We start from the raw sequence: 20,775 nt of genomic DNA on the forward strand, positions 1-20,775 counted from the left end.
TGAAAAATACTTAGTGATTTAAGAAGCTCAAATACTCTCAAGAAGAATAAATTTTTAAAAACACAAAGCCACATCACACTAAAATGCACAACACAAGACAAAGAGAAACCCCTAAGAGCATCCAAAGAGAAAAGAGAGATTACATTCAGAAGCAACGGTTGTGAACTTTCAGCTGGCTTCTTATTTTCCACAGAGAAAGCCAGGAGACGGTAGACTAACTGCACATTTCTGAGAGAAAAATGACTGCCAACCTAGAATTCTATACCTAGCAAACATGTCTTTCAAAAACAAAGTTGAAATAATGCCATTAAAAAAACAAAACCCAATTCAGTCTGTTGATGGCTGTTACTAAATTAAATGGTAAAAGAGTATGTTCCATGCAAAAAGAAAATTATTTCAGATGGAAGATATGAGCTGCAAGAGGTATAAATGAAGAACACAGAAACTGGATAAATCTGAATGCTGACTCTATAAAAGAGTAACAGCAAATAATGGAGTTTAAAAAGAAAAAAAATTTTTTAAAAATAGTCTCCATAGCATATAGTTGGGAGTGGTGGAAAGGGAGGGAATGGAATTGGGAAATGGAGTTAAAAAGCCCTTATAGTGTTTGGAAAGAGTGTAAAAACATTAACTTTAGCCATTGGTAAGTTAAGCATGCATTTTGTAATTTCTAAAGTAACCACCAAAGAATAGAAACAGCGTATCATTTCCAAACAAAATAGAATGAGAAAAAAATACCTCATCAATCCAAAAGAAGGCAAGAAAGAAGAGAAATAGATGAAACAAGTAAACACAAAAAAAGATGGCAGGCATATATCCAAATACATCAATAATTATAATTGTTATAATTATAAATGGATTAAACACACCATGAAGACATCCAGAAGTCATAATCGAAGACATTCTTCTTAAATGCCCAAAATGGGGTCTAGAGAGACTATTTGGAATTTTTAAAGAACTTAGAAGAAGACAGACTTGATACAGAAGATTTCTAATGGACTTGGAAAAGACAATAAACAAAACTGATGCTAAAGTAAACAATAGGGAATATGCAAACAAGAGATGGTTTTTCAGAAGACATATTAAGAAAACTTCATCTCACCTTCCCAAACATGCCCAACTATTTGCAAATACTTACTGATAACTGCAGAAAACCCGCAGGAGGTCTTCAGTACGAAATTCTTGGGGGAAGTCATAAATTTCAATAACATGTGGAAATTCACAGTCACTGAGGTCAATATCAGAAACTTCATGGTTGTAATAATCAAATCTAGGTTCCTGGATGCTTTTTCTGTTCTTCATATTCCCTGATAACTAGAGAAGAAGAAGCATATAATTGACAGTTACATCAAGTCAGAGCACTATAAAATATCCTACCATATATAAATGATCCTTCCTTGTCTCCATATTCCAATTCCTTAATCTTTAACAGTGTCTCTGTATTAATGCTATTCACAAATACAAATACACAAATACAACAATGACCAGAAGTCTATCATCCAGTTTATATTAACATGAAGAATACTTTAAAAAGGTGTTGAAATTCCAACAAAGATAGGCAATGCATGAAACTTCACTTGCATCTATCAACCAGAGTGTGAGAAAATGTAGACTGATTAATGTGGTGAGTTAAAAATGTACATCTTGGAAAATGAATTTCAGAAAATAGCTGAAGAGATGAATTAATAACATTTGCTTTATTTGGCCTTACTGATCAGGCTCATCTCATAGTTTCTTTTCTGGAAGTAAACAAAAACAAACAAGAAATTTTTAAAATGAAAACACTTTGTTAGCCTACCTTTTCTTACATGTAGCTTACAAAGGAATTTGTTAAGACAAATGTGAGTGGCAGAAGTAATTATATTTAAGGTCTCTAAATGACAGTTACCTACAGGAATTCCCACATCACAGATTAGTTAAAAAAAAATTAACAGTAATGAAAAATACTCAAAATTCTACTATTCTAAAGAAAACTGAAGGCTATTAACTATTTCACACTTCTGGAAGGAGAAGGGAAGGGGAAAAATGGAATATGGCATCAAAGCCAAGACAGTTCTTTGTCATTCACCTGCTATAAAACCTAGGGGCTAGTACTGATCACCCAAAGCCTTCGGACCTCAGAGTATCCTCTCCCTGTTAATCAGAAGTCCAACTAGCAGTGGTGGGCGGAAGGGGAGAGTCCAACTAGGTCTCTTCCAGCTTTTCCCTCGTTTATACTATGCCTTACTGCCCATCAAATGAGGAAATGAGAATTTGCAATGCCAAGGATACATCTCCGATTCAAGAATTTATTTGGGAGGAAGAGGAGAGGGAAAGTGATATAGGTAGAATTAACAAAAATGTTTATTCATTGCTGTACCTCTGGTTCCTTTTCTCCATTAAGCTTTAGTTTACATTTAAAAAAAACGGGAATAATAATAGCACCTATACCTCACAGATAGGTATGTAGATTAAATGATATGTACGTGCTCAGCACACTAAGTATAACACTTATATAATACTAAGTATTCAATGAATTCAACCCACTTAATTAAATTTTAACTGAGTACTGAATGTATTACAGGCCAAGTGCCATATTTCCACTCTGCTTAGGATGCAGAAAGCAGAAAGAGAATTATTCCTTCCACCATAACAATGAGAAAAGATTAGGTGATCCATAAAATAGTAGCTTTTCTTGAACTCACCAGACCACTGAGCATGCGAGACGATCAAAAAAACTGAAATCCCAAGAGTGGCAAAATCCCTCCAAACAGAAATAGAACACAGAAACTGTTTTGCCACTGACAGATCATGGTCAAAGAAGTGGGCACTACAAAAGCGGGCAAGAAGAAATCAGCTAAACCTAACAAATCCTTAAAAGCCTAAAGGGGGCTGGTCTATCAGTTTAAGAGAACTGTCCCAGAAACAAGGAAGGTCAGTAGTCATTTCCAACTCCATCCTGATGTCAGTGCCACACTATCCTGATTACTGTAGTTTTTTAATAGATTTTGAAATCAGAAAGTTTTATCTTCCTATTTTGTCTTGCTTTTTCAAAATCATTTTGGCTATTCTAGTCTCTTAGATTTCCATATAAATCTGAGGATCAGTTTGCCAGTTTCTGCCCCAAAAGGGGAGGGGGGTAGCTAGGATTTGCTGAATATGCACATCAATTTGAGAAGTATCTCAACAGTAAAAAGAAAAGATGAACATGGGATAGCTTTCCGTTTACTTAGGTCTTCTTTAATTTCTTCCAACAATGTTTTGTAGTTTCTGGAGCACAAGTTTCATATTCCTTTTGTTAAATTTATTCCTAAATAGTTTTTAAATGCAATTGTAAATGGAACTGTTTTCCTAATTTCATTTTTGGATTTCTGGCATTAACTTTTTGAGGTACTTTGTAAAAAACAAAATAAATCACTGCATGTCTGTGCATTTATAAACTGGGGCTAAATAATGCATTGTGAGACATAAACAATGCATGACTACAAAATGCCTTGGAATTATAAACCCTAAGAACTGATTATAAAGAGGAAGGAAAGGGGCGCCTGGGTGGCTCAGTCAGTTAAGTGTCTGCCTTCCGCTCAGGTCACGATCTCAGGATGGGATCAGGCTCCAAGCCCAGTTATCAGGCTCCTTGCTCAGCAGGAAGACTACTTCTCCCTATTCCTGTCCCTCTGCCTGTAGCTCCCCCTGCTTGTGCTCTCTCCCTCTGTCAAATAAATAAAATCTTAAAAAAAAATAAAATAAATAAAATAAAAAATGGCCTGCCAAGAACATCTGTTTATGGTCCTTTGCTCTAATCTACTCAGCAAAACTGAACTTAACATACTTATATTCCATTTCTAAGGAAACTGCTGAGTGTTTTGGCTTCTGGGACTGGTTAAACACAAAGTGTTAATAATAACAAAACACAATTCTTATTCTATATTTTATAACAATAGATATAAAGCCTGCAAATTAGATACTCCTGACTAGTTTTTCCTATCAGACACCACTATTATCAGGGATTCCTAACTTTTCCAAGGAGGAGAAAGAACTTCATTTCATTTCCCCACGGCACTGATATTGGTGAGGTCAGTTTACGTTTCTACCAGTAACACATTTTTTTTGGTTATGGTATGGTGGTAGGTAGGAGGCCATACTTTTAATGCCCCTTTCTCTCCTGAGAATCCCAGCCAAACATGACAGGGAGCCTTGAAAGAGTAAAGGAGAGAGAAGTTTGTGACACTGAAGAGGGAAATGTCTAAGAGAACAATACGGAACGAAGTGAAGATCAGAGCAAGACTGTGAAGGGAAGCGAGGGGGCGGGGCCGCTGTCAGCGGATTAGACAGGGCAATACAGACAGCTTTAAGGAGAGGCTCTAAGCTTTCACACACCAATTACGTAGATACACCTGCAGCAGACCTGCACAGCCCAGCACGGTAGCTGCCAGCCACTTGTGGCCACTGAAAACTTGAAAACTGTGGCTAATCTAAATTGAGATGTATTTTATACATAAAATACACATCAGGTTCCAAAGACAATACAAAAAATAAAATATCTCAATAATTTCTTATATTGATTACATGTTGAAATGATATTCTGGGTATATTATTAGATGACACTCCTCTTAATGTGCCCACTAGAAAATTTGTAATCATATACATGGTTCCTATTTGTAGCCTGCATCATATTTCTATTAGACAACTGAAACATTTACTCTAAGACACATATAATAGAGCAAGTATCTGCTATACTGTCAATGTGAAACCTTCATATTTTAAGACCTACATATGTATTTTTCTTTCTGATGACTAAGAAATGTTTGATAGAGCAATAGAGGTTTTGAATTTGATTCATTCTAATCTCTCTATTAGACCAAGGGAATAAAATAACTCAGAGCAAATAATTTTGAGTTATGAATCACAAACATTTTAGGTTTTTGTTTTGTTTTGTTTTGTTTTTTTGCCAGTGGTCTGTCTTGTTTATTTATAAAGTGTAAGTAAAATGTGAGTATTCCTTCATAGGCATAACCAGCTTCCATATTCAGCTAAATTAAAATCATCTTCCCCAAAGTGAGGGTTTTTAAGACTCTTAAAGCCTAATAGTCTGGTCTTAAAAACAAGTCTGTAAAATAGTACCTGACTTGCTATGACTTAATTGCCTTGATCCCTTTTTATAGAGGAAAAAAAAAGGGTGAGAAGAGTAGGTCAATCAGGCATGGATCCTTGAGCTTTTTATTTTTTGTTGTTTTTTGTTTGATCCTTGGTTCTTTAAGGATCAAAAAGATCTTTTCTTCAAAAAGAAAAAAAGTTACGAAGTTATGAAGCCAGTTACTCTCTACAGACAAAAAAACAAAAATATGCTACATTACTTTGGAATAAAGTCATATTTATATCTCTGTCAGATGAGCATGTCAGATGGCTGCTATTATTATCCTGATTACAAAGATGGAGGATTGCATCACCGAGAAACTAAAGGATATCCTTAAGATTACAAATCAAATTACTGACAGAGTTTGAATCATAACTCAGGTCTCCTGACTGCTAGTCTAGTATTCCTTCCGTAACATGATGAAAAGGTCTTTCAGTGAACACAATCAGAAACAGTGCCGTATTAATGTTCAGGACAACTAATTCTGATTACGGATTTATGGATATAAAGTATTCTAGGAAGAAGGAAGGGAAGGGCAAAAGGAGAAAAGGAGGAAGGGAGAAAGGGACGATCAATGGCAAAACTACAAAGATCGTTCAAGGTTGCTGATTTCTTTCTAGTTGTATATTCTAGATAGCATAAGGAGCATAAATTAAACTATCCAAAATACTGCCGTGACCATGTCATTCCTTTGATCAAAAATTTTCAGTGGCTGCACTTAAAGCTCTCATAATTTGGCCCCAACCAGAATAACAGCCTCTCAAAGACATCCATGTCCTAACTTCTCTTAACCTGTGGTTATGGTACATGCAGCAAAGGAGAACTGAGGCAGCAGATGGAATTAAGGTTGCTAATCAGCTGACTTTAAATCGGGGAGATTATCCTGCATTATCAGAGTGGACCCAATTATAACCACAAGGGTCCTTAAAAGCAGAAGAACTCAGAGGAAAACTCAGAGTCAGAGTGATGATATTAGCAAGACTCTGGGGCCCCGAGCCAAAGAATGTGGCAAACTCCAAGAAGTTGAAAAAGCAAGACAATAAGTTCTCCCCAAGAGCCTCTGGAAAGGAATACAGCCTTGCCAACACCTTAATTAATTATCCCAGTGAGACCCATTTTAGACATCCGACCTCCAGAACTGTAAGTTAATAAATTTGTGTTGTTTTAAGACACTATTTTGTGGTAATTTATTACAGCAGCAATAGTATACTAATATACCTTTCTAGCTTTATCTCATGTCATCCCTTAAAATATGCTAAATTCCAACCAAAGATTAATATTCACTCTGCCTCAACACACCTTACTTCCTCCTCCCCATTGCTTTGGTCTTATTACTTCACAAGTGCTAATGTCTGTCAGTCTGCCCATCTCAAAATATCACACCATTCTCCAAGGACATACTCAAATACCACCTCTTCTGTGATTCCTCCCCTAAACACCCCAAAGCATGGATAATCTAACTTGTCCTCTACCCTTTTTCAGTTTTACATCATCTACATTTACTTCATCCGTACTACTTTTGAAATGCTCATTACACAGGACCTTATATTAGAGCTGGACCTGGCTCTTCCTTCCACCTCATCCTGATCACCTAACCACTCACCCAACACACATTTAATGTATGTTCAGCATACATTACAAAAAGAACTTGAATTTCAATATGTAATAAAGTTGTATGAAATATAGTAAACCACTTTAAACTATAGGTATGTCTGTAACAAATTTACACATGGGGGCACAAGTTGCAGGGAAAAGGACAACAAAGACCTGATCACAAGTTGGTGGGATAACATGATAACATGATTTACAGAATCAACCCATACAGTCAATTCTCAATTATATAGGCTAGGGTATCCAAGTTCTTTGTTTCTTTCTATTTTTCTCTCCTGCTTATATCTTATGGCTACACAACTGCTTATTAACTCACTTTCTGTTGAAGAAAATCAATTTAAAATGTCATTATTTACTATAAACCTTGATAAATGGAAAGATTTCATTGGAGAACAGGTTAAAGCTATAAACAAAAACATTAAAAAAGCTTTTTGAACTATCTGGATTTAATTCTATCTAAGGTATGCCAGTATCACAGAAAGTTGAGAGTAACAGCCAAGAATTTTTCATGTTGGTCTACAGTATTGTGAATAGACCAAAAGCTAGAATTAAAATGTTTTACCCATTTAACTTCTCCTCTTTGGCAGACAGGGAAATAACACTATTTATTTAAAAAGAAAAAAAAAAGGTATTTCAAGTTTTTTTCAAATTCCTCATAACCCAAATTCAAAAACATTCAAAAGGAGTTCCCTAAAAAGATAATGCCATTAAAGTATTACAGCATAAATATTTATATGCTATGCAGCATAAGTGATAGCTTCTAGGCCTCTTCTGTACTATTCTGGACTTACATCCTTTTCAACAGAAGGATAAATTTAGACTTTTAAACTCTAACATTTTATATAGTAAGTGCAAGAGGAGAAAATGTCCCCAGTGGAATTCTCTACCCACAAATAAAATTATCTACTCTATCTAGGCTATGCCCCCACTGACCTTACCAGGAAACCACAGCTGGAAAGGCAAACTTTGGCTTCATAAAATTTGTAACAAGAATGTGTAGAATCCCCTGTAAGGTGTCATCTACAGATTTCTCTAGAATAGGTAGAAGCAATATCTCAATACCTCTGGTTATCCTCAGTGGGAGAAAGCCATGGCCACAGCTTTGGATTAAGGCCTAATTAAAGAGAAGCAGCGGGGGTGGGGGCAAACAAGGAAGCAGCAAAGGAAAAGGGCTAAAGGATCTAAGAGAAAAGCTACAACAGTGAGACATGTACGACAGCCCAGCAATTGGTTCAGATGATCATTTACTGACCCCAGTGTCAGAGGTTAACTTTGAAGAGCTCTAATTCTCTCCCATGGATGGTAATGTATGACACATGAATATATGGGCAAAGATCAAGTGAACATCCTGAACCGACATGGACCTGGTTCCTCTTCAGATCATACATAAGTTAACATGGCAGACTGGCGTTGGCATCCTTGACAAGATGCTAAACCGATCCACCAAACAGATTTAATTAATAGTCAAGAGAAGTGCTGAGGAGGCAGGGAGGCATCTCTACTTCCTCCTCTTTGCAGCATGACTAGAAAGATTAGATGGAGAGATGCCAATGATGATGCAGAAGCTCAAAGACCAGACAACCCAAGAACAGGAGACTGCTAGAGGTCTGAATCTTCCCAAACTATCCCTGACAGCTTGACTCAGGTACTGTTATGATAATCAGGGACAATGGCTGCCCACAAGTCCTAAGAAACACTGCAAAACAGATAAATGTAGCGTTCACTGCCATTCCACTTCTTGATTTCTCTAGTTCCTAATTATGCTCCCTTCAACTACCTAAGATCCTACATCGTATCCTATGCCAGTTCTCCCAAATAAAAATTTCTTCTTTGTGTTTATTACTTTAGAGAGTATTAGCCCTTGCCTATTTGTCTCCATCAGATAATATATATGTGCTTCTGACCTTCAAACTGCAGACTCAGACCCACTGTATTAAGAAATGAGTCAGGGCAGGCAATATAAGAGCATGACCCATCATCTGAAGGATCAGAAACACAGTCTCCGTGCATCAAGCCTAGGATCCAGCACGCCTGGGCATCCTCTTAGCTTTTCCTCAACAGTCTCAGTTTTGGGTCAATTCACACAAATGATCTGTACATGGCTGCTGACTGGCACTTAATTTCCTTCTGTCATGCAGGCATTACTGCTAATTTATACCTCCTCACACCGCATCCCCAGATTCATAACACAAAACAGTCTGAATTTAAACATATTTTGACTGCTGGCTACCCACTTCAGGAGTCAAGCCTATAGCTGGGACCCGCTCTTCCTTTCTAGCCCTCCCTCCCAAAGCCCAGCAACAGAGTATTCAACATGCCAGACAAGAAATTTCTGATACAAATGACTACAGTAATTCAAATCAAAGTGTAGATGAGCTTAATTCTTGTTAACCAAACTCTTTAACAGAAATGAACTAAAAAGTTCATGAAAAAATTTGAGCATTTTTAAAATGTTTAAAATCTTTGTGATAAAGCTGTTAGTATGTTTTTCTCCTGACTGGGGTAGAGTGTACACTCTGGTTCTCTTGGCCAACCCTACCATTATCTCTCCCTGCTACTGTCACTGAACAGGGAATGAATTAAATGGAAGAAACATTACAAGTGATATCGCTACTCCTACCCCAGTTGCCCCAACTATATTCCACATATACATTCATGGAGCTCACTAAAGTAAAAGCACTGCCAGGGACGGAGTACAGCACACCAGGAATCTCCCAAGCTGCAGACAAGAATGCCTCCTTGTACCGACAATAGAGGCCTAGAACTGTTTACCTCTCTTCAGTTCTGAAAAGCATCAGAAATTAAATGCTGTTGGTGTAAACGCAGATTAAGAGGAAAAAAAATTACGTAACAAACCTAATGGAGCTCAGATGGGAGATTTTTTTCATTTTAGGAGATGTTTGGTTTAGAAATAAACTATGAGCAATGTTAGTATTCCCTCTCTTTCTGTATCAACCAGAGATCCAGTCATCATCCACTAGTGGACTGAACAACAAATAGAGTACTTCATTCAACCAGATTTTTCACTGGATGTCCCAAGTAACTGCATTCGAATTTACGGCATCTGGAATCCTCACTTAGGCAGCCAATGACCTATTAATTCAGACACTTTAATAAAAATATTAAATATAAGTCTGCTAAAATGAGTTGCAACTAATAATAAAAGGTACTGTAAAAATAAAAATTAAAATAGTAATAAAACAGTGAAGGAGTCATATGGGAACCCTAAACTTCTCACTCAATTTTTTTCTGTAAACCTAAAACCACTCAAAAAAAAAAAAATCTATCAATTTTAAGAAACAGAAAAAGAAAACAGAAATTGGGAACATAACAACAATCTAAGTAGGGCTTCAAATCTTGTTTAATTCTACAGCCTCAATAACATGCAACTGTATCAACCAGTCTAGCCCTCAGGGATCTCATCCTCTGTTGACACCACTCTCTAGATCACTCATCAGACAGTCAGACTTAGGACATCTCTCATAAAGTGGTTTTATATTAATTATCCTTCAGATTGTTATATGACTATCTAATCACATGGTTATATCCCGTTTCTCCAAATTAAACAAACAAACAAACAAACAAACAAACACCTTAGATAAAGCTGAGAAAAAAGCTGGCATGTAACACAGTGCCTTTAAAATGGAAGTGATGGGGCGCCTGGGTGGCTCAGCCATTAAGCATCTGCCTTTGGCTCAGGTCATGATCCCAGAGTCCTGGGATTGAGCCCCACATCGGGCTCCCTGCTCAGCAGGAAGCCTGCTTCTCCCTCTCCCACTCCTTCTGCTTCTGCTCTCTGACAAATAAATAAATAAGATCTTTTAAAAAATAAAATAAAATAAAACAAAAGTGATAATAACCATATATACCTAGCTATTTACAATGTACAGTTTCTCAAACTCTAAGTACTCGATCTTTCCATTTAACTGCAAAGTGAAGAAGTACCAACTACTAATGAAGTCTCTAGGGGATGGGATATGAAGGACTTTCCTCCCTTCATTCTTCATATAATTTGCTTTTAGCGATGGAATTTTGAGGTTTTCCTTTTGCCTTTGGGCTTCCTACTTAAACTCAGAGAGCATTTTTCCCAAAGTCTGTGGGGACGGCTGGTGTTCCTTTTCTCTTTTCCATGATTGTAACATTGTTAGTAGCCTTCTGTAGCAAAAGGAGACTCCTACCTAAATCAAGACCAGAAATGACCAATTTCAAATGACCAGTGAAGGGACCAGATGCCACAGTCTATCAACATCAGTGTTACGTTGCTGGTATCTTACTAACCCTCCTACCAATCAATAGATTTGCAGATCACTCTAGGAGGCAGAAGGAGCTATGGATGATTTTTTGTTTTTGCTTTTGTTTTTAAAGATTTTATGTCTTTATTTATTTGACACAGAAAGATCACAAGCAGGCAGAGGCAGGCAGAGGGAGAGGGGGAAGCAGGTACCCCACTGAGCAAAGAGCCCAATGCAGAGCTTGATCCCAGGACCCGGAGACCACAACCAAAGCCAAAGGCAGAGGCTTAACCCACTGAACCACCCAGGCGCCCCAGCTATGGACATTTTATCTAGACAACAGTAATTCTTGTGTTCTCATACCAGATCTCAGAGGGTTAGAAGGAGAAGTCAGGCCAATATCCTTTCTCTTTATCTATTACCAACTTAAACTTCTAGGCATCCCAAACCATGGCTTAAGGAGAATAAGTGTGATCTTTAGAGGCTCATCAAGAATGGCAGTTCCAGGAATTCAGGAATGACCTATCTATGCTCTCTACCCACTCACGCAGTTTTAGAAGTTCAGATGTTGCAGGAAACTGCTTCACATGCCAATGGCTGCCACACCCTGCTCCACAGCATACCTCCCTGCCCATTAGAAGTATTACACACCTCCATCTGTAGCCACTGTCAACAAAGAAACAGGCCCGCTGGGAAAAGAGCCAAAAAATCATTGGCTGGAAAATTTTCAAGACCGGCAGACATTCTGGTTTAGCCTTTAATAAAGTATGTTTGGAGCAATATAAATAATAAATTAAGAGTAATAGTCACTAGAGGGCTATTAATGTTACTGGATCTGTGGCATCTTTTAATAACATTATTATTACATCTCCTAAAACTCAAAGCACAGGAGAACATAGTTTGTGGAGTTGGAGCTGCTACTTTTTTTTTTTTTTTTTTCGCTTTCTCAATCCATTTCCTTCCCTTGGGCTCTCATCACCCCTCATACCTCAACACAGACCCCACCCCCGGCAAGCACCAACCCAGTATGTGATATCCAAACACAACCCCCAAGAACTAGCTGTCTTTAGCTTAAAACATTACTCCATCTTCTAGCCATTCCCAGCTTTACATCATGCAAGGGTCCTCTTTGGCTATATTACTATGCGCCTCGGAACACTGTGTGATTGCCTACATTCTTTTGCACCTGTTCTAAAAAGCATTAAGACCTGAAAAACAGTTGCACACATGAACCCTCCTCCCCTGTTAGAGAAGCCGTATCCCTAAGCTACCACCATAGAGAATCCAAATTCCAGCAGCAGTAAAGTTTTGACAGCCCCTGGAGTCCACCCTAAAAAAATCAGAGCTCCAACTCTACCCTATCACCTACATCCATTCAATAAATACTGAGTCCCATCATGTGTAAAAGGCTCTGTGTGCCATGCCCTTCTTTCATAGGAAGCTACTCCTTCTCTCCTGTGCATAACTGTGCTCTCTACCCCTCAGGTAATCCCTTTGCCATCCCTGAGACCTTCTTCCAATGATGAGATCCTTAACAACTTCTCTATAGTCACCTACCTTCCCACATTAGTAGTATTTCTTAACCTAATTTGGGTCTAAAACCTCTGCTGAACAGTGTTCTTCTTTCTAGTTACGGTTGGACAGCCATCTCTAGCTACCACACTCACGTTCTGATACCTATTTATGTTGGTCTATTACCTTTTGAGCAACTGTTCTCACCTTATGTGCATCAGAGTCACCTGGAAAACACATAAATATATAGACCGCTGGGCTAAAGAGTTTGCATTTCTAACAAGTTCCCAGGTGGCACTCTTGCTGCTTGTCCAGGGACCACACTTAGTGAAGCACTGCCTTTGAGAATCTGATGAAAGCTATGAAAAACTCCACATACACATAACATTTTGCATGCAATTTCAAGGGGTTTGTGGGTGCCCACTCACAAATACCTTCTGCTCTGTATTTCTTTCAAAGGATGTTGAGAACAACGACTTGCCCACAAGGAGTGCTAACCGGTGAGATACGTGCACACGCAGACACCTAAAAATGACGAGGAACTGCTTGGTACTGGAAAGTCAGTTCTGTCCAATGGCCTGTCCCCTCTGTAGTCTCACGTGTTTCTTCACATCCGTGTAATCGTTTTTTTGGTACTTCTGGTTTAATTCTCAGAAACAAAAGCACTACTCACTTCATATTTAAAAGGCTCTTTGGAATCACTCAGAAGTATTTTATAGGTAAAGACGTGGTTTGGTAGAAAGAACATAAACACTGGATTGAGAGAACTAAATTGAAATTTTGATTATGCCTGGGGCGCCTGGGTGGTTCAGTGGGTTAAAGCCTCTGCCTTCGGCTCAGGTCATGATCCCAGGGTCCTGGGATCGAGTCCCGCATCCGGCTCTCTGCTCCGCAGGAAGCCTGCTTCCTCCCCTCTCTCTCTCTGCCTGCCTCTCTGCCTACTTGTGATTTCTCTCTCTCTGTCAAATAAATAAAATCTTAAAAAAAATTTTTTTTTTGATTATGCTGTTCCTAAAAGTATGACCACTAAGCTTCAATTTCCTCATTTCCAAAATTGGGGACTTCACAGGGAAATTATTTTTTCTCCTTCCAGACAAAGGTTATGTGAACCCACTATAAGGAATGAAGAGGGAAGTGGTTCTTCTATTTAAAACCAATGATTGTTATTTGTGGTAAGGAATTTAAATATTGGATATAGAGTGAATGTCTAAATTAAGAAAATGAAAAGAATTAAATAATTTCTAAAATGTCTTCAAACCCAACATTTTGTATTTATGAACTCTAACCAGCATGGCATTATTCACTTATATTTTCTGTATGTACTCAACAATCATTTACACATTAATTTAACTCAGCATAAACTACATAAAAACAATCACACCTTCCCTTATTTTACCCTTCCCTTCTCTCCTTCCTTCCCTCCACAGTGTCTTAACAACATTGCAATGTTTCCCGGAAAAACGCAATAAATATAAATAATAATAAGTTATTCTCCTCCCTCAAATAGGCCTGTGTAAAATACAGCTTGTCAATGTAGAAGAGCCCTTCTGAAAAAGTTTCCCTCTGTATCCCCGCAACAGATAGTCAGAACCCATTAAATGCATCCCTAATCTACTCAGTAAGATCTCTCAGGACGTGGCTTTTATAAGTACAGCTCAATTCGGTATGTTTTACTTGGTAAGATCTATCAGGCATTCTCTTCTCAATCTACAATCCCATTTGTTTACCACAGGAAGCCTCACTGGATATAGTGAGTAAATATATGAGTGTGCACAAATGTCTATCAAAATTACCCCCCAAATATCAGGCTCTACGAATCTATAAATCATGTAAACACTGAGCAGCTTCTACTGAACAGACCTCTTGTAGAAGACGTGGATCCAGGCAGTCACCATCATCATTAAACAAAGACTCCCAGCTCTCCTCAGTAGCAGCACTTCCCTCCACACGAGCCATTTCCGTTGCTTTCGGTTCCATGGATGTTTCCATAGATACAGTTTCTATATCAGGAAAAGATACACCAAATTCCATATTCTCTGAGTCATCTTCCTCTTTTGTTTTGAACTCTTCAGCAGTTTTTAGTTCGTGCAATGCCTCTGTTGTATCACCAGTACAATCCAGATCATTGCCTGAGGCACTGTCTGAAAGTACTTTTGTCCCATTTAACGTACTGAGTTCAGAGTCCAAAAAAGTGTTACAATTACTACCAGCAATCTTCTTTATAGGTAAGGAGGAAGCACAATCTGACAAGCTCTCTATCAACTTTCCTGTTGACTCTGTGAAACCAGAGGAAATACTCTCAGGGTAAGTATCTGAGCAAGCAGTCAGGCTGCTGGAATTTTCCACATCATTCCCACATCTAGCTACATGAAGAGGGGCTGCATCTGCACTCATTTCTAAGTATTTTGAGAAACTACCTGTGTTACTGCAGACCTCATCAGCTGTTCTAACTGCAACTACACAAGGGCTGTCCATAGTTATTTGATCAGATGGGACATCTGTAATGTCCATCTTACATGCTTTATTAGTAATGTCACCTACACTCTTCGACTCATCTGTATCTGTTTCATGAGCAAGGAGAGCTGTATCAGAAGGTTCATACTTTATACATAAGTCATCAGCAGTGCTGTCATTCTCCTCACATTCTCTAATCACTGCAGGATCAAAAATGCCATTTACGCTCTCTAATTTGCTGACTATAGTCGTTTTATGAGAGATGTTATCTAGAGTCTCAGGAATGGAATCTATACCACTCTGACCCAAGATGAAATCTGTGTTGTTGGCTACCTCACTAACATTCTCAGCTTCAAAGTCTACACAAGTTTGGTCAGTGACACCACCTGGACTTCCAGGAACAGAAATAGCAGTAATGCCTCCACTACTGGGAGTCAACATTCCACACGATGTTTGCATGCTTTGTTGTGCAATTACAGAATCAGAATTCAATTTTACAGGTACTATCATACTCTCAGATTTCAACACACAATTAAAAACTCTAGGAAACTGCGATAGTAGCTCCACAACTTTGGCATCAGTTTCAATTCTGCTTTCTAAACCTCTGCCTTCAAATGTTTCGCCACTTAATTCATGCCTACTGACATCAGAGAATTCCACATTTCGGAATGGTCTGTTTAGAACCTGGGCCTCATTCATTTCTGAACAAGACCGAGATAGAAGCAACTTCCCAGGTCCCGTCACATCTGTGGCTTCAACCTCCAAACATTCCACCTCCTTTGGTTTAAAATGTCTTTGTAAAGGTATCCTGGGTTTTGGGACACCCTCCTGACGTCCTTGGCATAATGTTTCTTTGGATCCTGTAGTTTGCCTCTTAACACAAATCCGATCTTTCTTTCTTTCTTGGAGGCACACGTCTTTTCTTAATTTTGTTGAAAACTTCTTTCCTTCTCTACGGTTGTGCTCCTTTTTTTCAGGATTAATGCTTAGTCTCTGAGTCTCAGATTTGTCTCTGAAGATCTCCTTTTGGAAGAAACAATCCTCTTTTTGTTCTTCTTTCACCACAGAGCTAAGTGGACCACAGCTTTTTTCCTCATCACCTGACTTGAGCAGCACTACACTTCTTCGAGCTTTAGGTACATAAAGTGCCATGTCAGGCCTTCTGACTCGAACTCTGCATCTCTCTGCTGCTTGCTGCATGGTACCACCTCAATCTGCAAGAAGAGAGAATAATTCAATTACCAAAAACTAATTACAATGTATTGAACCAAAAGATTTTTAAAGGCTAGGTAGAGGGCCTACTAATCCATCCTATAGAAACAGAAACCCTCAAGTTAAAAGAAAGCAAAACCTGCCATAAAGTAATTAATGCAACTAAGGAAAGTAAATTCCAAAATAACTCATGAGCCCATGAATTTTATTATCCATATATCCTCCTTCTTCATATCCCAAAACCCTTTATCTCTACGTCCCAAGTCCTTTCTACCTTTTTAACAAGTAGCTTTATCTTGGTTAAATAAAACAATTATTCAAAAAGTGACTGCCAGCTATTAAGTACTCATAAAACACTATTACCTCCCTATTGCTAGAGACCAGAACTTACACTGAAAAGTATATGCAAAGAGGAGCCCTAAAAACTCATCAGTTCAACATAAATGTATACATATAAGTAAGAATTTTAAAAATAACTCAAATGTAGGTGAGAAAATGAGACAACGAATCCAGGGCTGCTTTCTAGAAGAAGTTTACTATTTAATCAAATGACCTACTATAAATTTTTCTTCTAATAGCAATAAAAAACAGCATCAGCAGGAAGAAAGAGAGTGGAGACCAAGCACTGGGATGAGAGGGGCACCTGGGTGGCTCAGTTGGTTAAGCGACTGCCTTGGACTCAGAGCATGATCCTGGAGTCCAGGGATTGAGTCCCACATCAGACTAGCTGCTCGGCAGAGAGTCTCCTTCTCCCTCTGACCCTCCCCTTTCTCATGTTCTCTCTCTCTCTCAAATAAATAAATAAAATCTTAAAAAAAAAAAAAAGAAATGGGATAAGACCACTCACATTAGTAATTGCTTGACAACCTCCACCACGCCTGGTCAATGGAAATTAACAAAGGGAGAAAATTTTAACAAATGGTTAAATAAACCTAAATCTACTATAAGAAAAATACAAGAGAATGTGCCAGTCAACTTCATATTGAGTTCTTTTAATCTTCAAAATAAAACTATGAAGTATTAGTGTATCCACAACAAAGAGAATAAGGAGGGACACTCCACAGCAAAGAAATACCCTTATACACTCAGAAGTACTTATTGTTAAGAGTTCACCATACACATCAAAGGAAATAGATAACAAGAGAGAAACTATTTCCAGATCCCTAATTTCTCACCTGGTCCAGAATACTTGCTCAGTGAAAATGCTGGGCTCTCACAGCACAGGCTTTTTTCTTTTCAGCCCAAGTATATACCATGACCCTGACCATCAAGTGTTCCCAGGAATTCTCCTATCCCTTTTCTCTTCTGGTATCTTCATTATTATCTAACCCACAATTCATGATGGATTTTCTATCTTTCCGATTGTGGGGAATAGAACTTTAACATTTAGACATGCCAGGATTTTGGAAAATGCCTACTTTTCAAAAACAGAAGTACTGAAGTGTATTTCATTGGCGGAGATCCCACAGACATCATGTGTCTTGATCTCAGCAAAGCATCTGACAATATACATCATGATGAACTTCTGCATATAAGACGGAAAATGTAGGCTACTTAATAGAACTAGTAGCACCCACAGCAAAAAATAATAGGTAAAAGAGAACTTAGGGTTATCTGAAGGTGACCTGTGTCCCCACAGTCCTTTGAAATTCAACATTTTAAACAATAATTTGAATATAAACAATAAACACTGCTTATCAAACCTGCAACTGACATAAAGTCAATATGATTAATAAACACCAAAAATGGTAAAATTACAATTTAATATTTCTACGATCTGGAATGCTGTGCTGAAAGCAATAGGAGTAAGTACAAAGATCTACTTTGATTTAAAAGAAACAACCCAACACTTGACTTGTGTATAATTTGCACAAAAAAAAAAAAAGATTTAAAGGCTTCACAATCTTAGATTACAGAGCTCAGAAAAAATACCACACAAAATACAGTTAATGGAACTAAATAGGGGCGCCTGGGTGGCTCAGTGGGTTAAAGCCTCTGCCTTCAGCTCAGGTCACGATTCTAGGGTTCTAGGATCCAGCCCTGCATCGGGCTCTCTGCTCAGCAGGGAGCCTGCTTCCCTTCCTCTCTCTCTGCCTACCTCTCTGCCTACTTGTGATCTCTGTCAAATAAATAAATAAAATCTTAAAAAAAAAAAAAAAGGAACTAAATAAAGATATACTTCTTGCCCAAAGAGGTCTAAATGGAAACATCCAAACTACCTTTATACCTTAAGGGCTGGTTGTTCTACAGAGGAAATAAATGTTCTCTTCTGTGTTTCTCAGAAGTCAGCACCAGAACCAACTGGTAGAAATTAAAGGAAAACAGGTTAGCTCAATATACAGAACTCTAAGAGCTCTCCAACACTATTATCAGGTAATGAGCTCCATCTCTATAGTCTGGATGACTGACTGATACACTGGAGAAAAGAATTTCTATCTCTAAATGGGTCTGGATTTATTTTAAGCATTCTTTGAACTTGAAATTCTATGATTCTATTTCTGTTCTACAGTAGACATATAATCAAAGGCTTCAAACTTAAAATTATTTGTGCTATAGCTAATGACTTTTAAAACTCAACCTTTCTTTTTTCTTAATTAATGCCCACATGTCATGATATGATTTCCTAAAGCTGAAAAAAAGCATAATAAATTTATACCACCCACTTCTTACCAACACACCGAACTCAATTATGCCATGACCAGCAATGTGCTGAAACATGTTTAGCAACCAGCTAAATACATATCCACATGGAATTCCAAGTACTGGTTGATATTTTCACTTACATCAATGATGTCAACAATGTAACATCGTTGCTGAAGTGGATAATCATTTTTGAACTGCAAAATATATTTTCAAATTTTTGAGCTATGTACAATGTAATAGCTAAAGACATGACACCTTTAAGTTTGCATTATTAGCATTTTCTCCATCACCTTACACCTAGACAAGCAATATACAATAAATCAAGCCCTGATTTATGGCATTTGCCTAACTCTATGATGTAAATATTCCCACCATAGCTAATTTCAAGCTATCACTGTAACATCACTAAAAACAGAGCTGGGAAAAGACACACAGTAGCACACCATAATACAGTATTTCAACCTAAAGATACAATATTAATAAATAGCTTCAAGAACATAAATCATAGTAAAATATAGTGAAATAATTAGGAAGTAATGAATTTTAAGTATCTACTACCTTTTTATACATGCCATTTATTTAACAAGCTATGTAATTTAATTTTTAACGATGGCTGTGTTTAACAATCAGTTTGCATAATTCCTAAAATTTTAATAGTCAGCTCTCAGGCCAGTAAGAGATTCTCCAATATACCACTGGCTAAAACAATTCTTTCATAATAACACAGACCTACAAAAAAAGAGGAGCATCCCCATCTTGTGGACTTTCAAGATAATGCCAATTCAGTTTAAAGCCTTGGTGTGTTTTTGTGAACTTTTGCAACTCTAGGCACGAAAGGCCTTTAACAAGAAGAGAAGAGGTGCCTGTCATAAACAATTTTTAAAAAATAACTTAGATTAAAAATTTCCCACTCAGTATTTACTAATAGCACTTGATGTTTTATTTCTCTCTTTAACATGGTTTTAATTTTTTTTTACAATATTCCACATGCTTTTATTGGTCCAGTTTCCTTCTTAACTGAAGTAGAGAATCAGTTATTTGGGGTGTATTTTGCAGTCAACTTATCCTGGAATGGCCATCAGCATGCAATTCTGTTTAAAATTATATTATCTAAAAGAGATAAAGATTCATCTGTTAATGATGGGCAGCTAATTGCTAACATATACCTTTAAAATATTTTAGGTCAAACCATCTTTTTCTATACTATACTTCTGAACACTGGGATCATATGTGAGAACCTGTCCAATTACTTCTATGGTTTCAAATATTCCTTGAGAAAAAATAATCAGTAATTTCCTCAAGTACCTCTCCACCCCACCTTCATGAGTAAGTGAACTAGCACAAAACAAATCAGGCTCTTACATCTTTATAACAGAATTTTAATGCTATTTGTCCATGTTTGGCATATAAAACATATGGAACCCTCTTCAATCAACAACAGAGAATACTGGCACTTAGGGCATTCATTGGCTAATTCAACCATGAACTGATTTGATCCAGTACTTACCAATGGCTCACTTGGGAAATTTATTATTTGAGAGAAACTGCCTAATGGGCATGTAGACCATTCATTCTTCAAGAACAAATTAAGCACTATCACTTTGTTAGCTCATTAAAATGCATCATAACAACAGCATATATTTTGCCTTTTTACTTGGAAATAATTTCATATTATATAAGTTACAGAAGTAAAAATACTACAGAGAGCACCTGTACATCTTTTACCTGTATTTATCTACTGGTAACTTTACCCCATTTGCTTATCATTTGCAATCATGCATGTTCCCACTCTCTACACACACACACACACGAATTTTTTTCTAAACTTTCTGAGGGCAAAGTACAGACAACATGGCCCTTTATCTCCAAATACTTCAGAGTATATTTTCTATAAGCAGGCATATTATACAGTTAACAATGTCGGGAAATTTAACATGGAAGTTCTATCAAATCAAATACAGGTATTCCAATTTTGTTGGCTGATCCAGTAATGTCCTT

The 20,775-nt window shown here is 37.5% G+C and overlaps 1 protein-coding gene across 4 annotated transcripts in view; it reads right to left on the reverse strand.

Moving 5' to 3' along the window:
* Positions 1–20,775, reverse strand: part of R3HCC1L (R3H domain and coiled-coil containing 1 like) — a 93,125-nt gene that overhangs the window by 19,742 nt on the left and 52,608 nt on the right. For all 4 annotated transcript variants that reach the window (XM_059169252.1, XM_059169254.1, XM_059169253.1 and 1 more), the window contains 2 exons: positions 14,329–16,136; positions 1,139–1,314 (listed from right to left, as the gene is read on the reverse strand). In XM_059169252.1, the coding sequence (XP_059025235.1) occupies positions 1,139–1,314; positions 14,329–16,122 (1,970 nt within the window). In that variant the 5' untranslated portion in view covers positions 16,123–16,136. The remainder of the gene's footprint in view (positions 1–1,138; positions 1,315–14,328; positions 16,137–20,775) is intronic.

Source organism: Mustela lutreola, chromosome 4 (assembly GCF_030435805.1).
Source record: "Mustela lutreola isolate mMusLut2 chromosome 4, mMusLut2.pri, whole genome shotgun sequence".
Taxonomy (NCBI): domain Eukaryota; kingdom Metazoa; phylum Chordata; class Mammalia; order Carnivora; family Mustelidae; genus Mustela; species Mustela lutreola.